Below are 19,695 nucleotides of genomic sequence, written 5' to 3' on the forward strand. Positions count from 1 at the left end.
CTGTTCTAGGGACAGGGCAGTGCAGTGAGGGCATGAGGCATTTTTGTTGTATGAATATTTGAACTATTGTCTTGTAAACTGAAATCATTCGTTAGTTGCGTTGTGCATTAGTTGCATACGTGCTTAACTGTTCTTTGTTTTGTCTCTTGGACATATTGGGGATGCATTTGTTGGGTTTTTGAAAATCCAAATATTGTCACCCAACGCCACACAAAAATGTATGCAACCCTTGTCCAGGCGCAGTTAACATCGCCTATACCACAACATTATACTGCCCTTAGCAAGAAGACATAACATTAGATGATGATGATGAGGTAGGTGATTCACCACTGTTGTGCTGCTGCACGGTCCTATTGTTTTTATTTTTTATTTTTTCAGAGTTCGAGGTAACTGGTTACAAGTAACTCGTTACTGCGACTAAGTTTCTGTTTTGGTAACTTGTAAATTAACTCGGTCCTTTTGCGCCGTGGTAACTTTCTATGGAACTCGTTCCTTTGTCAGGTAGCTTTGCCAAAGTAACTTAGGTTAAGTTCCAAGTTAGTTTTAACTCGCTTTCCATTCACGTCCACATATTTTCTTGTTTTCTCTCTGGTTCCTTCATGGCATCTTGTGACATAAAACGTGACGTTCGATCATTGACAGTATTTTATTCAGGAAGTAAGAACCGCGCCAGTGAAATGAAGCTGAACCATTGTGCGCCCACACAATAAACTTCTTTCCATCTTTTTTTTTTTTTGTGTAAATGACTTGTGGTGTGGCGCACACCTTTTTGGTGTTGCCTTTACACCAGAATCAAGGGTGTTACCTAAAGCGCACTTTAATTAGGTGTATTTCTCATAATACACTATTATGATGGGCGTTTGAAAACAAAAACACCGTATAAAGAGGAGTATTCTTTTGAAAACACCTTTCAGGATGGAGTTGTTTAGTGGCAAACACTCCCTCTCAAAGTGTAACAAAAGATCCCGCGGCAGCATACAGAGATATACAGTTAAACGTTCTTGAGGCTGTGGCAAGCACCACCCTGAACACGGCAGCCGTGACATCCCTGAACATCCAGCCGTGGTTCCATCGTACAACCTAACCCGGAGCGCAATGCGTCATAGGCACCCCTAGTTAGGTACCATAGGCGTGACTGCCGAAGCTTGAAGAAACCAGGTCACCCTCGGTAGCCTATACTGGCGTATCCGTTGGATCATATACAGAAATACAATTTGTTGGAGGCATGTACGTTAAGTGTAGAAAAACGTCTGTAACGGTGACGGTAATTGGTCTTTCTAATTAAACGCCCGCCGCCAACGAGTCAAGGATACAATCGAAATTGCTGACATCCTTCCCTGTCAAATACTGTGTTTTTAACTCAAGTTATCGTTTTTAATGTGATGAACTGCTGAGTGGAGCTGTGAGACCAGTATAATTTTCCTTTCACGAACTAAAACACAATTTTCAACACCATATTCTCAGTTCAAATAGGGTGTAAAAAAGGTGTATAGACGTAAACACCTCTTTCAACAGCTCACTTTACGCCCTTAATGATCGACACGTGTGATCGACACGTGGTGTATGTCGATATTGCACCTTTAGTAATGCTCTTTTTACACCATTTGCTACAGTTTGTGGGATAAAAAAGGGTGTCTTTATAAGAATACGCCTGTTTTGAGCGAATAAAGGTGTAAAATGATTTACTGTGCACAGGGAGTAAGGTGCAAAGTTCGAATAGACCTCTATCAGAGAAACGTCATCATGACATTGGTAGACAGACCGAAACCGAACAAATCCGAAGGAGAGGACTGGGTTCCACGAACGGGAAATTGTTGTCTGCCTCCCACCGAAAGAAAAGCAGGACCGAGGGTCGCGTCCCTGTAAGGGACCATATCGTCATCCCCGCAAGACCGTGGCTTTCTGGCGCGACCTTGTTCACCTCTAGCTTCGAGCGTAGTTCAGTTCTATCAAATTTGAGGCGCTGTCGAACACTATGATGCCATTTGTTTACAAACATGGAGAGGTATATTGTTGGACATAAACGAAAACGATCTAAGCGTGTTGCAGTCCTCTGCAGGCAACTCAACGTCTATCTCAACTACTCACTTGCGCTGCACCTGCGTAATGCCATTTGGTGTCCGAAGTAACTTGGAAGTAACTATAGTTCTTTTTTTAAAGTAATTCAGTAACTGCAAGTTCGATATCTGGCTGAAGAACTTCGTTATTAACTTAGTTACATTTTTCACACGGTAACTGAACTTGTAAAGAGTTCTTTTTGGCGGGTAACTTCTCAATCTATGGTTTTTTCCGGGGGATGGGCCAACCGAATCCAGGAAACCTCGAATTCTAGGCAGGGATTCTAGATTCAGGAGTCCGAATTCCAGTGTCCAGAATGGCGAATAGAATATTTTGAATCCACCAACCACGTTTGTTTGTATCGTTGTACAATTGGCGCCTCCAGATTCTGCCGAAAACCTGATTGGCCGGCTGCCCTGGGGAGCGCAAAAATTGCAGCATAAGAGCATAAAGCTCCTATACTACAAGTTTAAAAGTCACATGGTGTTGCGTTTTATTCTTCCTGAATTTTATGAAAAGAATTCAGACTCGAGACTTTATGTATGTCTTTAGTCGATGAACAACATGTTAGTGTATAACAACAATAAGTGTATGGGTATGTTTTCTCCTGAAACTGAACGATTATTTAATTTAGTTTTCATTAAACAAATATACAAAATTGTGCTTCAAAACACTTTGCAGTTTAAGTGTTTTTCCTGGCTTTTAAATCTCCTTTTCAAGAAAGGATTCGAAAGATTCGAGATTCGTGAATACATAGAACCTTGCTTGGATTCGGATTCGGAAAATTCTGGATTTGTCCCATCTCTATTTTTGGGAATGAATAAGAGCATGATGGCGGAAAGGGTACTCTTATATGTTCCCAGACCAGTCGAGCACAAGAACTTCGCTAGAACACAAAGGCCTTGCATCTGGTGGCAGCATCAGATAATTTTGACGATGTCGAACAGCAGTTGGTCAATATGTTGCAGACCAATTTCCATGAGCGTAGCCTACAGCAGTGGCGATGCTGCCCATAGGCTGGATAATGTGGAGGAGGTCGCTGTGCACTCCACAGGCAGGGCAGATGGAACACAAGATGCAACCGAGGCAATGTTTCAGAGCTGGTGCAAAGGAAACATTCAGCCTCCTGAATCATGCGGTGGAAGAGCGCTGCAAAAGGGCATGGTAGCCGCGGAAAAGTTTAAGAGAATGCGCGGGGTCTAACCAGATTGAAGAGAGTGGGCTATGTCGTGTTGTCCATGGGCCTGCATCAGGGTCGAATTGAAGTACCTACGGTCGCTAGGAGACAACGTTACAGGAAAAAGAGCTGCGTGCTTATGGGCGCTCAAGGCAGCACTGTTCGCTTCTAAATTATTGCTGATGCCAATATGCCCAGGGATTCATTGTTATGTGACAGTGTTGCACGTAGCTGCCGCCTTCTTGTAAACTCGTAGCATGTAAGAAACAACAGGACTGAGGGACCCACGTATCCCCAAGACAGCCACACACTGCAGCACGGGTCTTGAATCCGACTGGATGGCCCTTGACACAATGTGAAGGTATCCACACAAAACAGGGACTGATTATTTACCAAGGAATAGCTAGCCTCCTTTTTGACTGACTTTCCTACTAAAATAATTAGATTGCACCAGGGGAATCTTACACGTAATTAAAGAGTCTCTGGACAGTGACGATAGTCTGTAATGCGAAACTTGAACGCAGCTGTTGAGGTTAGGTTATACACCAGTGACTTTATTTTCCACGCATAGTATGTTCTTCAGGTAGCACCCCTATACCAGTTCGTGAAGTTACCCAGTCAACCACGAAATGTAGAATCTACGTTGAAATAACATTGCAAATCTATAACACCATCGTAGAATCTGCGATAGCGTGCAGCGTAGATTCTACGTAGAAAACGTCTGGTCAAAAACACGTAGAATCCACTATAATTTTATAACGCTATTTCTACGTTGACTGTTGTTTTTTCTACGTTGATAGAACGTTCACCAAATGTTGTGAATTACTGTTTATGATACGTTGTCCACTGCTACCTCTTCCTACTATGCTGCTCCACTTCTGCTGGGGCAAAAGCGCAGGTATCCCCAAACCTAACTGTGTCCAAGTACAATAGTACAAATGTGTAATAATGACTATTCAATAAGACAATGAAGGGCGTGACCGTTTATGTGCTTGTTTATTAAAATCTTAAATCAAGTAATCAAACAAGTACAAAAAAGATAATCAGTGATAATGATCATGATAATAATAATCACATGGATGGTCGCTACGCCTCTTCGCAACGGTCATCTATGAAAGATAACCAACAACATAGGTCACTCCATCTAGTGGGATAGCAGCTCAAACACTACCATAAATAGACGTCAAAACCGGACACTCTACAACCACTGGGAACACATACATGACCCCTACCGCAGCATCTTTCGGAGTATAGATGGTGTGACGCGGAAGCAGCCTAATCACTGGCATGTCCAAGCGAAGTCTTTGTCTTCTGGTTTATGCCCTGCTCTCCATTGTTGTAGAGAGACACCAGGTCCACATTTTACACATGCGTGACGCTGTCTATCGATGTGACGAAATCACATGCAGTTCAAGCTCTCTGATAACTGTAACAGAAGCTATTAGTTCATACAAAACTACAAACAGCGACACTAGCTCACTCAACAACCAGATTAGCTGTTACACACACACAAATAAAACAAGGAACCTTGGAGAACAGCGCAGTCAGATGTGGAAAGCTAACTCAATTCTTTTGCAGCCAATCTTATCTGTACTATCAGACTGCTCATAGAATAGGCCACCGCTGCTTTCACCACTCCCAGTTCAAGTTATCACGCGCACCTATAAAATAGTGCATGATTCGAAGAGATGTGAACAAAGATATGTGCATTTTGCAACTTGTGACATCTGAAATAACTGCGCTATGTACTGTTTGAACGTGCGACTTCAACAATGGAGTAAAGCTCCGTTGCAAACTGATGTCGATACTCGGAAGGCATTTACAGCAGCCATAAACCAGACAGCATTAAACATTACCCCAGTAGGATATCATCAGAACATATTAAATAAATATTCGAATACACCAAACTACATATCACACACGCACACCACACACAGTCCCACAGTTCGCATAAACTTGTCAGTGATACGCAACCACATTCTGCAGGTACAGAAAACGACACAAAGTTGTTTACTTCGGATACTAAACTGTTATGCACCACACTTCTACCACATGTGCTCGTTGAGAAAACAATGACGCACATATCTTAAGTGAGGCAAAATGAAGAAAGAAAACTCACCTGTGAAACTTGAAGGGCGGAGAACAAAGAACCACTGCCTCTTGCACAGTGCGGCATTCGGTGCTACGCTCAACATAGTTGTTCACCGCATTGGCCAGTACTGCCTCGATGCTCCAGAGATTGCAGTACAAAATACGCACGATGCTGATGTTCCCCAGACCTTTCCCTGTGACAAAATGAATGTCCACTCTACCGAACTGCCACGACGACGCGCCTCGCCACTCGCCAGCTTCGACTATTTGAAACGGCGGTTGGAGAATGTCGATGGCGATGAGGCAGACGTAGTTCCGCACGGCTCCCACTTGTTGGGAAATTGATTTCTTGTTATGTCCCTCAACCTCCCGTGACCGATAATTATAATGGTGTGGAAAAGGTAAAATGTTTTTTTTTATTTGTTTACTGAATACGTGCGATTAGTGATGAGTCGTTTACAAATATGGGTAAAAAAGTGTAATGCTATGAGGGTATAAAAGAAATAAATATGATTAGTAATGGCAGCATGAGTGATATAAATACCACGTCATACAGGCCTTACTCAACACGCGAACGGCACAGTGGAACGTAAAAATAAAACACAGTGCGAAACAATTGGGTGCGCACTGAAGAAGCAACGGGTTTCCATTCGTGATAAAGGTTGACAATATGTTGAAGGTACAATGTAGAACAAACGCAACTATTTGCTACGTATAACTACAGTAGATTCCTTCATGAAAAATCTACGTTTTTCTTTACGTTCACAATTCACCATTGAAACAGCGTTGGTTCAGCGTTATCATTCTACATTCAACATTGTTCAACATTAGTCAACATTAGACAACGTACATTCTACGTTCCACCAACAGTCAGTGTTGACTGGGTACTGCCGCGATTTTGCGGCCGCCACGGTTCCAGGCGCAAGTTTAGAGCCAAGCTCACTGAACTGCAGCCAGATGCATCCCGGCTTCCCAAGTGTGCCCTCCTTCTTCGCTGCCCCCCTCGCGCCCTGTTCACTCTTGCTGCACATCCTCACGCTCTCCCAAACTTTCATCCTTCGCTTTGCTCCTTATTCGCTCTGCAGCGCCGATGCCGCTCAACGCAGGAACGGGAGCCTAAGAGCTGCGCTATAAAATCACAATTTTTATTATGAAAATTCTCGGCTTGCTGTACATGACCACTCTTTTGTTCACAAAGTGCCTGAAGCTCGAAGGCAACGGAAAATACGTAAGGGATAATGTGGTGGTTCTGCGCAATGCGCGAAGCTCTGGTTACGTTTTGCGCATGCGCAGAACCACCAACGCTGTCACTTACGTTCACAAAGGCCATAAGGTATGATGCACGAAAACTGACTATTAGCTATTTTTTAGTGTGTATAGGTGTGTGGATAAAGCTAGCTGGCAGCGGCGGTTCTTGTGTGTTTCTCGTCCTCGTCTAATTTCCCGCATTGGCGCCATTAAACCATAACCAATTGGCCCAAGGCACTGTACTTCTGAGTGTATTTGTTGGTGACATCGAGACACAATTCGTTCAAATGGTTAAACGTGTCAGCGTTCAGTGAGGGAACGTTATTAGAGCGTTTGTATGGTCACATTAAATTGCCTCGAGTTTGACACTGTAGGAAGGGAACTGACTGTGCTGTAACACTTGTACGCAGCGGTAAGCGGTGAGTCTTGAAACGAAAGTTCCAAGACTGTGAATGAGCAAGCAGTCTGTATGTAGCGGTCTCCGTCCAGTCTTTGCTTAGATATTCTTGCGAATGGAGCTGCGCTGATTTCCCCCGTCACGCAGAAGGCGTACGGATTGTCGTTGTTCACTCAACCCTTGAATTCATGTCTTGGCTGTCTGTAAGAGGAGTTGGAGTAGGAAAAGCTGCCACATCAGTGCCTTAGTAACAGAGGTCGCTGAGCCTGTAGTCGTCAACGGGGAACAACAAGGATATTCTATACACAACTGTGTTAGATGGCGCCTGTTACACTTCTGGAAGCAGAACCTGTAGCATAGTGGTGCATTCCTTGGACGAGTGCGATTGTTTCCCGCAGAGGAAACAACGTCTATTACGGCGCAACTGGTTCTGCTTCTCGTTGGGGTTTAGGGATGCAGTGCAGGTTTCCAAGGAGAGCTGCTCCGATTTGCAGAGAATACAAGTTGTCTTCGTAGCGCTGGTGCTCAAAGTGAATGCAGAAGTACAAAGCGCCATGTTCTTGGGAGAACTACGATCCTCACCATTACCAATCGGAATGCTCGGTATACGAATCCATTCCCAACATTCAATTTCCATCTCCAGGAACTGCAAAAGAGTGGTCAGCGGTTTCCAGCGGTGGCAGCAGTGCCATTCACTCGATAATATTCTAGCACTGAAGGTATCTTCCAAATGACTGCTTGATGCACAGTGATGAAGTAGTGAGTCTGTGGTACGCCTAGAATCTCCACATTTCTGGCACGGACAGCGACTGATTCATGAAGCGGTCTCAAGCTTCCGACATTCTCGATACATTTCGCGGGAGCCAAGTCAACAAGAGTTGATTAGAGTCCAAATGTTCACTAATCAGAACTTCGTTACTGCCAAATCATATCGCGAGCATGTCCACTGCTGTCATGTATGTCATCAATGACGTCTGTCAATAGCGCAAGCCTCCGATCCCATGACAAGATTACGTTAATATTTGATTTTGCTGACGTTCGTGAATGCTGATGATTTGGGTCGTCGCCGAATGCTCGCATGAAATTTATTTTTGAACCCTTGCCATCGGGAAAGCTCACAAGGAAACCGGTCAACTTTCATCCTCAGCAGACTGATTCCGTCAGTAAGAGGCTAGAGAAGAGGAGAGAAGAGAAGATGGAGGCTAGTAAGCGACACCGCCTTCGTCTCTTGTAGGAGTCACCGAAGAGTCTCGCGCTACTCGGGCTTGGACCATGATGGTGGTGTAGGATTCCAGGTACTGGTCTCAAGTCTCGCATTCACTCTCCAACAAATCCTCATCCACGAGAGCTTGGATGGTCTCATTCGACTGAGTTATGCTTGCAGCCTTCATTTCTAAAAAAAAAAAAAAAACAAGCTTTGCTAGCAGCTCTTCGGCGTTCAGTGGGGTAGCAATTAGTAGAGCCATGATATCATATATGATGCATATATCTGCAAAATGACAAGTGGCACATACTGTTGTGGTTTCGGTCCGAACGCTTTGGTGCCGCATGTAGTCAGGCAGGCGTTGAAGAGTGTCCAAAACCACCCGTATATGTTCAACGTGCTCCTCCAAACTGTTGGAGAATATGAGAACATCGTCCATGTAGGACGGAGCAAAACTACGTCCAGTATTTCATCAATTTTCTTAGAGAAGCAAAACGGAGCGTTTTTGAGACCAAATGCTAGTGCCGTAGGCCGACACATTCCTAATGGGGACAAAGAAGTGGCATACCGGCTAGCTTTCTGAGTTAGGGGAACTTGGCAATACCCCTTACTAAACCTAACGTTGAAATATATTTGGCCGTGCTCACGGTTTGTACTCTCTCTCTTCGATGTTTGGGATTGGATAGGTTTCATCGGGTGTTATCATGTTGAGGCGTCGATATTCTATGCAAGGTCGGGGATCTTTCCCCGGGACTTCAACCAGTCTCATCTGTGAAGTGTAGTCACTTTCCGCCCGTTCGGTCACCCCAAGTTCTAACATGTGCTAGACCTCGGCCTCCATGATCTCGTTCTGCCCTTGCGACATTCTATATGGCTTGGAGCGAAACGGTTGGTCACATGTGAGTTCGATATCATGAGCTACAGTGCAGCTTCTGCCAGGTTCTTCTGAAAAGTGCCCTGAAAATCCAGCACAATCTGCTCAATATCGGCGATCTGTGCCGGTTCGAGCCCTTCTCCATAGACGTGAGCAGGACATTATCTCCTCGGCCGCTACTCGTTGGCTATCACACATACTGGAAATTTCCCATATCGCTTCCTCGGGAATATTCAAAGTTAGATTCACAGTTTCCTCTCGTTCACGGTAGGGTTTCATGAGATTGCTGTGATATAGCTTTATCGACTTCCGGCGACCTCCAAATTCGCCAACGTAGTTCGTCTCTGAAATGTTTTCAGCCACCCTCGCCGGGCTTTCCCACTGCACTTCGACATGGTTTTGCTTCGCGTGTTAGAGCAGCACTACCTTGTCTCCCACAGTGGACACACACTTTCTGGCTGATTTCTAGTAATATGTTTTTTGCGTTTCTCTGTGCTGCCTTCATGTTCGCTTCTACAATTTCTTTTGCATAGCTAAGCCGGTGCAGCAAATTAAGTACATATTCCACAACTGCTGGGTTTTCTCCCAAACGTTCACACGATTCCCCCAACATACGCAAGGGGGATCTGAGGCTCTTCCCGTAAACCAGTTCTGCTGACCTGAAGCCCGTGGTCTCGTGAGGGGCGGAACGGAGCGCGAGAATGGTCGCGGGGAGGCACGCTTCCCAATCCCTTTTATTTTCAAAGTACCGGCCCTGAGCACGCGTTTCAATGGCAAGTGAACCGTTCCACGCTGTTCGACTGCGGGTGATAGATGAAGCTGTGGATCATCTTTATCCCACTTTTCTCAAAGAACGTCGTCGTGAGACAACTGGTAAAGGCGCTCCCATTGTCGCATTGTATTTCGGCAGGGATGCGGACGCGCGAAATAATGGAAAGTAGGGCGTCCACAACCGCTGTAGAATTGAGTTCAGTGAGGGCCGCGCCGTCAGAATCTAGCGGCGTTATGACTTTGTTGGAGGGAGAAGTCGCACAAGTGTCTTGAACGTATCAGTGATAACCGGGACCAGCTGCTTGAGCGCTTTCTTTCTGTTCCCTGACCTCCATACCCGCTGGCATGTATCACACGACCTTACAAATGATTCTACATCTCTCGTTTCGTTTACGAATACCCAATGTCCAGCCCAGGGTGCTGAGTGGGATAAGTGTAGAAGATCATTACTGTACTTCTCAGGAACTGCTAACTGCTCAAATATCCTGCCATTTCGGTCTTGGTACTTTCGGTATAATAGACCATCCGATAAAACGTGATGTTTTTCTTCGCTACACCATCCCTCATAGGATTCTACAGCTCCATCAACGAGGGGTCGCATATCTGTGCAAAGGTTACTCGATTTACCTTAGCAAGGTTTTCAAAGTTCCGTGAAACTGGCACTCGCAACTGGCGGTCGACAAACGCCCGTGTGTCATGTGCACTTTTCTCAGGCGAACAATTCCGCGCCTTTACAATATCCCCCCAGATTCCTGAATTTACCTTGTCCGAATACTGCTCATCCTTCTGCGCTGACTAAGCCTGGGGCGCCTTTACGTCTACGTCATACTCTCTTTTTGTAGCGACCTCTCTTGCTTTAGAGCGTGTCAAAGCCGCTACAAGTTGGTCTGAAAAACATCGTCCTCGGTTCCTGACTAGTCGATCAGATTTCTTCGAAAGCAAATATGGATGCTCCCGTGGAAGGTTGGCCGATACTGCTGCCTCATTCGCGACAGTTCCGAACGGCCATTCAATTGTAACCCGTGTTGTCGGACAGCACACACTGTGCTCTTCCACGACCCGCTGTATCCAAGCAGATTCGTCGGCGTAGTCATCTTTTGCCACCTACGACATGTGCACTACATCCATTCTATCTGCCGAATCGCGCAAAACCCTACACGACATTCAATTCACGGTCATATATCGCACGTATGGTTCCAACAATTTAGCGTTCCCGGCACCGTCACTAACAAAAGGTAACACCACCTTGTTGAGACAGTTTGCAGCGTAGTGCCCTGGTTTGTTGCACACATAACGTCTCCTAGACTCAAACACATTTGGTGTTTGCTTGTTTGGCTTTGCTTTGTTTTCTGCCTCGGAATATGTCAGCCGGGTCTCGTTCCCGTTCTCGCTTTCATTGTCCCGTTTTTCTTAACTTGTTTAGGATGAAACCTCATTCTATGCTGGCGTTTCCCTTGTGCTGACTGTTCCCTATAGTTTCCTTCGTTGCTGTAGAGGAAACGGAGGCCCTACTTTGCGCCTTTCTACATGTAACATACTCTTCCGCAAACTCGGCGGTAGTCTGTACTGACTTCACTAATTCTGTCTTGTAACCGAAACATAATAGGGTCAGGAAGGCCTCGATAAAACTGTTCGACAGCCACGCACTCTACGACGTTGTGGTAGCCTCCAAAAACTTCAGTGCTTTTGAGCCACTCTATCAAGTTTTTCTATAAACTGTAGGCGAATTCCAGTTAAGACTCGTGCTCCTTTTTCTCTGACAAACGGAAGCGCTGTCAAAAAGCCTCAGTCGGTACTTTTTCAGTAGAGCGGTTTTTGCAGTGTCGTAGTCCCCTGCGTCATTCTTAGCCTCGCAATAACGTCTGTAGCTTCGCAAGGAAGTAGAGTGAGAAGTTTTTGTGGGCATGCCTCTCGGTCAAAGCCTACCCTCTCGCAGGTTCGATCAAAGTTCACGAGAAACAGACCAATGTTCTCCTCGATTTTGAATGGCTGTAGGAGATCCTCTATCCTCAACTTTTCATCATCACCCCCCCCCCCCCCCCATTCTAACAGTCGTCCTAGCAGAGGTCTCAGATTCAAGTCGGAGGTGCTCTAATTTCTTCAAGGTAAGTTCATGCTCTCTCGCCTCTTTAGCCTGCCGTTCCTCCCTTTTTGCCTTTCCTTACTCTACCCGCGTTCGCGTTTGATTACTCCCTCGTCTTGTTTTCTTTCGAGGATCTCTTCCCAGCATTCCTCAATTTCCTAAACATCTGCTCCAATACTCTTAATGAGCTCAATGATCTGAGGTTTCTGCTTTACCTGCCCCGCGCTACCACCAACTTCTTCAAGGAAATGCAACAAATCTGGTACCCGCAACTTCGTCATGTCCATGGTTCTCCTTCGGGCGCAAATTTCCCGTGCCCTAGCCTTTTGAATTGAGCTAAATCTTAGTGCCTCCTACACCAAAAGAGTTAACAGATTTTGCCTATCGTTCTAGACTCTAGACACGATCTGGTTACAATCTGACAAAGGAACAGTAAGCACTCACCCATGCGACAGGTTACGGCCAATGAGATTCATCCCAGTGCTGCGAACCAGTTGTTGCGGTTTCCGGTCCGGGCGGTCTGGTGCCGGAGGTAGTCAGGCAGGGGTCCATTAAGAGAAACACAACGTGGTTTATTTACGTGTTCGAAAGACTCGAAGTGAACAGACAGAGGAGGCCATGAAGTTCCCCGCTTTTATATACAGTCTAGCTTCAACACGTCACACCGTTTACAATAGAACACATTGGCTGCGCACGGTGGTGTGTCCTTGACGCACGGCGTCTGTCTTCACCTTCAATGTCCCTTTCCCAGACAGCGGGATCGGCTTAGCTCTTCGGATGGCAATGGGGATCCAGAGAGTCTGGCCCAGAAGCTCGCTTGTCGACTGGATGACCAGCGGGAAGAATGGACACATTACTCCCTGCAAGCTTACGTCTTTTGCTGTCTGTACTGCTGGCGGAAGTGTAGGGGTGTCCTTCGTGAACACATGCCGAAAATCCGGCAATACATCTGGGTGTGTTGCTACGACGAGACGCAACAATACCATTTTCTACCGTTTCAAATTGGCCATTGCAACCAGCCTGCCAAGCACCTTCGACTCTAATTCCTACATAATTCATCAGGTTCCTGAGTTCGTTGGACATTGCTTTAACGATAGAACATTGTCGTGCGGTATCTGTAATGTCGTTGCTTCCTGAACGATTGTTCTTTGTATATCTGTGTGATGTTGGATATCAATGGATACGATTAGGCCTGGCAAGTAATTCCTCCGCAATGCCCCGAAAAATCTGTAGTAGCAACTCAAAGAACTGGCTCGCAAGTGTATAATTCTATATGAAGACTATCGGTAACTACAAGCAAGAAACGATTATGATAGCAGATATACGTCTCAGGTAGAATTATTATGGCATGATTTGATTCTGTCCGTCTATGTTATGATTTCATGAAGTTTCGATTGATATGAACATGATGCACTGGGTATCAAGTCATCATGACACTCCCTGTTTGCAAACAAATGACGTCAGATAGTACGACAGCGCCGCCAACTATGGTGGACTGGAACTACTATAGCAAAAAATCAGTAAGACAAAGAATGCCCCTCTCATATTGTAGATTTTTTTGTAATTCCTTACATATTACTAGTTGCATGGCCTTGTTCTGGTCAATTCTACCAGTAGCCCCATCTTTTCGAAGCCCTTCTATGGATGGCTACCGGGCTCTTCCATCTTCTGGAGCCTGAAGGGTGTCTGTTTCTCTCGGAATGCACATGGTGTCAAAGCAAGTGCGAAATAAGTCGTAATAACAAACCACATTCCACACACGATTGACTTTCGGATGATGCAACTCTTGTGAAGCAGCCTTGTTTGCTTTCCACGGTAGACTGGGAACCAGAATGAAGACATGAAAGCAACTAAAAACGTGACCTCATTTGTACGTACCACTAATACAAAGAAGGCACCCGTGACCTTCATGAGGGAATACTGCTTTGTGAAATGGCGGAGTTCTCTGCCTGTGAATTTTTGGTTTCGCTATGCCTACCGACGTCATGTTTACGTTGTAATGGTGTTAACGACGATGAGCGCTCTGTATAGGCTCGCGAGATGGCTGAGACGCAGACGAGGAATAAATTGTTGCCACACGAGTGACATACGTCACGGTGATGTTTCGTCATTACAGTTCTATTAGAGAAATTGGCATGTGAGTGTTATGATTTGATGCGAAGGCTATAGGTATTTTTCTAGAAACGATTATGGTAGTCACACTATATGGCATAAAATTTATAGTTCAGTTTTGGTAATTGGCTTGTAGGTATTATGCTTTCATATGAACAGTGTTGTTAGCTTTAGTGAAAAAATATATATATATGGATTGTGATTTGTGGATCAACTCAAGAAAATTAATTGTTGCTCGCTTTTAATTGTTCAAACTGGCTAAGGATTGTTGTTGCACGTCTCGAGAATCTGTGACAGGTAGATAACATCCTGGGCTGCTATAATTCAATTGGGAGAGTAGCAGTGCTTCAGATGATTTAACAAGCACAAGATCTGTGCATGTCAATTCATTACATGTAGGAAAATGACAGCACTCGTCGCTGGATGATTCATGGGTTGCAGGTTGCCGTCGCGGGGCAGGGGAGTGATCGAGGGGTTATATGACAGGTACTCCAGGGCGCGTGGTCCCTACACGCTAGTCTTCTTGCATAATCATTTTGTCTAGAACTAGTCATGGCTGATCCATTGTGTACTATCACTGCGCAACGAAATTTACAATAACGTAGAACCAACCAGCCATCCGGCCGTCCCGGTACTCTCGCGTAACGTCAGTAGGTGTGCGTGGGGAGCAGCCGTTACCTCTCGTCGGCCACCGAAAATTCGTCCGCCACTGCCGTGGAGTCCAGAAGCTACAGACAAAGCCTGACGCTTCGACCCCGCCAAGTTACGTCACTAGTCGCCTGATCGATTCTCCTTGCAATAATCTTCCTCCCTGTCGGGACAGCGAACAGGGCGAGAACAACGGTGTCGTTAACCTCCTTCGTTCACTTACACGCTCTTTCGAGTATCTGGGGGATTACATGAGTGTGTGTGCATCAGAGGTCTCTCTTGCGTGCTGCAGGCCAGGTGCGCGCGTCGTTGTACCGTTGAAAATCACATTTGGGAGGTTTAGTGAGTCCCTTGTACCCGAACCAAAAGACCGATTCTGCCTATTCGAAAACCTTATAGGAAGCGAACTACAGATACTTTTAACAAATCGGAAGAATTGTTCACCCACAAATGTATTGCAGTTGGATTTCAGCATCAACTGGATCGTGGTGTACGATTGACATGTTCTGTTGTAGTAAATATGAATATCGAAGTGTACTTTCAAACATTCCCTTTGCAGAAAACTGCAGTTGAAACGAACTACGGTGGTCGCCGTGCTGTTAACGTTTGGGCAAGTAGATGCCGGCACAGTCGATCTCACGTTGATGAATAAGTATTAATGTAAGAGGCAGCTTCGCTTCCGCTTCGAAAAAGGTTAATCATCCGTGTACGAACCTCACTCGATAGTTAGAACAACAGCTATGAGCACTTTACGTAGCTTTAATACGCCTCACATGTACTGAAAAATTAACCTCTTCACATGGAGCGTATGTTATGGCGCCACGACTGGACGCTGATGCGTGCGAAATGCCACAACTTACCACAGAGGGTAGACATAGTCGGCAACAGTAAACATACGGCAGTCGAACTGCAACAGCCCTCCTGCAAACATCCACCATCTTGCTTCGCAATGGCAACTGTCGTGCTAGCCGAATACGAAACGGCTCTGCGCGTGTGGGTCGTTCGTACTGAACCGCGCGCCACATGACTCCATCACCTATTCGCAATGTGCATGCGTGACACTCGAAACGGTCTCTCGTACAAGCGGAAACAATTCGCATAGCTCCCTAGCAATTGTTTCACGGGACGCCCCAGCCATCCACGAATAATTAGAGACATTTCACTGCTTCTTTAAACTCGCGATGGATGTTGAAGGCACTGTTTAGTTGGTCCATACCTCTCGTGCGTCCATTTGCCTGTCCATGCCCTGTTGGTTATGGAGGTACGCACATGACTGGTTCGATAAACGCATAGCTGCGATACAATCTCCATGTTACAAGCATAGATTGAGAAGTTACCCGTCGAAAAGAACTCGTTACTAGTTAAGTTACCGTGTGCAAAATGTAACTAAGTTAATAACGAAGTTCTTCAGCCTGAAATGTAACGCGCAGTTACTGAGTTACTTAAAAAAAGAACGAGTTACTTCCAAGTTACTTCGGACACAAAATCACAAAATACCATTACGCAGGTGCAGCGCGCGTGAGCAGTTGAGTTAGACCTTGAGTTGCCTGCGGAGGAATGCAACACGTTTAGATCGTTTTCGTTTATGTCCAACAATATACTTCTCCCTGTTTGTAAACAAATGACGTCATAGTGTTCGACAGCGCCAAAATTTGGTAGAATTGAACTACGCTCGAAGCTAGAGGTGAACAAGGTCGCGCCCAAGAGCCATGGTCTTGAGGGGATTACGATATGATCCCTTAAAGGGAGCGACCCTCGGTCCTACTTTTCGTTCAATGGGAGGCAGCGAAGAAGTGCCGTTCGTGGAACCCAGCCCTCTCCTTCCGATTTGTTTCAGTTTCAGTCTGTCTATGTCATGATGACGTTTCTCTGGTAGAGATCTATTCGAACGCTTTGCATCTTACTCCCTGTTGGCGCACAATGGTTCAGCTTCATTTCAATGGCAGCGGTTCTTACTTCCTGAATAAAATACTGTAATTGATTGAATATCACGTTTTATGGCAAAAAATGCCATGAAGGAACCGGAGAGAAAGCAAGAAAATATGTGGACATGAGTGAAAATCGAGTTAAAAGTAACTTGGAACTTAACTTAAGTTACTTTGGCAAAGTTACCTAAAAAAGGAACGAGTTCCTCTGAAAGTTACCACGGCGCAAAAGCACCGAGTTAAGTTTGAAGTTACCAACAAAAGGAACTCGTTCAACAAAATGAACTTAGTTACAGTAACGAGTTACTTGTAACGAGTTACCTCGAACTCTGGTTACAAGGCAGGAATTTGGAGCTTTCTGGAACGCTCGCTGTGTGGAGTAGAAGTTGCGTGTGACTAAAGCTCGAAGAAAAAGCTTTACTAATTCGCATTTCCATGGTGGTACTCCTGAGTGTGGAAAACGATTTCCTGCAAGTTAGGGAAGGCTACTATATATACGACACATTGAAAACGGAACTTGTATTCAGTACCTAAAGGAACGGTAAAAAGATATTAATGTTTTGTTGATGGCTGCAGTGTGTTGCGCAATAAATGTCATGAGCTCTTACAGAGGAACGACGGGCAAAGGTGACTTGCATAGCGTGCGGGAGGCCTCTCTAGAGAGATGCTGCACTGTCTAGATATCCTCACGTTCTTCAAAGAGCGTACAGTGTAACTAGGGAAGTCGACGTCACTAGAGTTGCCACGTCACGAAAAATTGCGGTTCGTGATAGCCTGCTTCACGGCTGTCATAGTCATATTATAGTTTGGAGCAATGTTCAATGCCGCTTCCTTGTTCCTTAAAGGGAGATTTCGAAAGAAAATCGGTTGCAAGCTTCGTTACTATTACGATTGTTGACATATTTCGAACGCAGTTACGGAAAATCTTGGCTGAATATAACTTCCATCCTTATTGTCAAGAGACTAATTATTCCCCACATCACCACGAGCAATATTGTAGGCTATCGCCTATGGCGATAAAACTCTCCATTCATCATCTTAAAATAAAGTTGTTCTTGTTTCTCGGCTGAAAACGGCGCAGATGTCACAAAATAATTTTGGTAATGTAACGAGCGGTCGCTCTGAGCTGCCGCTGGAAGAATGTGTTGCAAGCAACACCGGGCGGCCGTCCGGCATCACTGGGTATGCGTCCGCTTCATCTGTGCTTGTGTTCATTCAATGCCTTGTATAGTTTTCTCGTTGTCCATCTAACAATGAGTGATATGAGAGGTGTTGGGAGGTGGTACGTCTAAGCAAATTGACTTCTACGTCGAGTCTTGCTTATCTTCGCTTCCCGAATGGTCAAAAGCTCCTCCATGAGTGGGAGCCAGCGCTCCGAAAACTGGAATGGTTTGAATTATTCGACACAGAGCGTTATTCTTACTATTTCGAATCTGAGATGTTCGACACCAGAGCACGTCCGATGCTCGAGCTAGGAGTCTTCGAACAACGAAAAGTGTTGCCGAGCCACGCTGCTCTTACGCTCTTTCCGGATGTTCCTATGCCAACTCAACAGGGCGCGTATGCAAAAAACAGACTCAATGAGGAATACAATATACAAGGCGGTGCTGATATTATCTCCTTTGCTAATCGACAGAAGTCTGATAGAACCAAAAATGCATACATTGTAGAAAGAAGGGAGAATTCCTCTGAAGCACTTCCTCTGAGGGGAGACTCGTCATACGCGGCGAACACCCGTGCAACACGGAGGTTGCTGTTTGCTGCACCTGTGACTCTGAAGAAACCTCGTTCTACCCCTCCGAGTCAGACGAAAAGGATACAGGGTCGTAATGGCCTGAACCCGACGGAACAGTGTACCTAAACTGCGATGACCGGCCGCGACACACGCGTTGGAGTTGGACGGACTAAAAATAATACGGAGGGGTTGAACTTGTCACTTGACAAGTTCTGCTACTCCGAGAAAACAAAACTTCTGCAAAACACAAGCGTACTTCTGTTGATTCTGCATACCCTTCGTTCGGGCGCTTTGGGAAAGGGAAATGTTGGCCTCCTCCTCCCCCGACTGTGGTTTCGGCTTAGATTAACTCATATTTCCGCAGAATACATCGCGTAAGAGGGGAACCACGCCCATAGCCGGTATTTGGGGCCAATATGTATCAAAAGCGTACCTTTCTTTTTTTCTTTTTTTCAAAGATCATTCCGAAGTCTCCCTTTTTACGTTGAACTTGTTATTATCACAGCTACATATCTATCAACGTGAATCCTTGATTTTTGAGGGGATACACGTCTGCTAAAGCTCGTCATTTGCGACAACGAAATAAATGTTCTGTCTGGCGAAGGACCTAATCACTCTTTTCCTAGCGAAATAAAGTACTAATCTTTTTTCTGCGTTTTCCATTCATTTCCACATTTTCTTTGCAGCTCAAGAGAATTCGTGAAGCTGAGTGACCTATTCCAGCGTTTGGTGTCGAAGCAATATGTCATCTACGTGGACATGTCATCAATAAATATTAGTTCTCCACGTTTCGGATTACTTCATAAGCGCAATTGTCATGTAATAAAGTCACGTGCATTTCAGTCATAGTGGGGATTCTTCAAATGTAAATGTGAGAGCACACGCTATATTTGCTTCGCTACATCACATCGCGTCTGAGAAGTGGCTAGAATGCCGGTATAGCATGTTTATTCGATGAAATCAGAAGTGCTGGGCGAGACATTCTTTGTGCTCCTAAAGTAAGCGACGCAAATTAGGCGCGTTATTTCCCTGTAAATGCATCTCGTCTAGTATTTGCTGTCTGCTTGCTATGTATTTTCTAAAACTTTCTTAATGTCTAATGCACTGAAGTATGCGTCATGTGCAACGTCGATGTGCCTACAACAGTACGCTCATAAGGTTCCTCCCACCAACTAGGTGTAGCACCGTAGCTCTGCATGCAGTCTTCAAGGAGGCATACCACGGTAACGTCTATGACATTCTGATATCCTTTAAAGATGGTTACATGATCTCTCCAGGATAGTTAAAGGAGCATATAGAAGGCACTTGGAACATATATCTTTTTACTGCTTTTATATGAGCATATCACCTTCAGGAACCGTCACGCAAAATA

The 19,695-nt window shown here is 45.2% G+C and overlaps 1 protein-coding gene across 1 annotated transcript in view; it reads left to right on the plus strand.

Moving 5' to 3' along the window:
• The window catches only part of LOC135383452 (uncharacterized), an 88,426-nt gene extending 69,261 nt beyond the window's left edge, over positions 1-19,165 (plus strand). The window contains exon 11 of the mRNA XM_064612896.1: positions 19,010-19,165. Within this exon, the coding sequence (XP_064468966.1) occupies positions 19,010-19,026 (17 nt within the window). The 3' untranslated portion in view covers positions 19,027-19,165. The remainder of the gene's footprint in view (positions 1-19,009) is intronic.
• Positions 19,166-19,695: the final 530 nt, after the last annotated feature.

The sequence above is a fragment of the Ornithodoros turicata genome, chromosome 2 (assembly GCF_037126465.1).
Source record: "Ornithodoros turicata isolate Travis chromosome 2, ASM3712646v1, whole genome shotgun sequence".
Lineage (NCBI taxonomy): Eukaryota > Metazoa > Arthropoda > Arachnida > Ixodida > Argasidae > Ornithodoros > Ornithodoros turicata.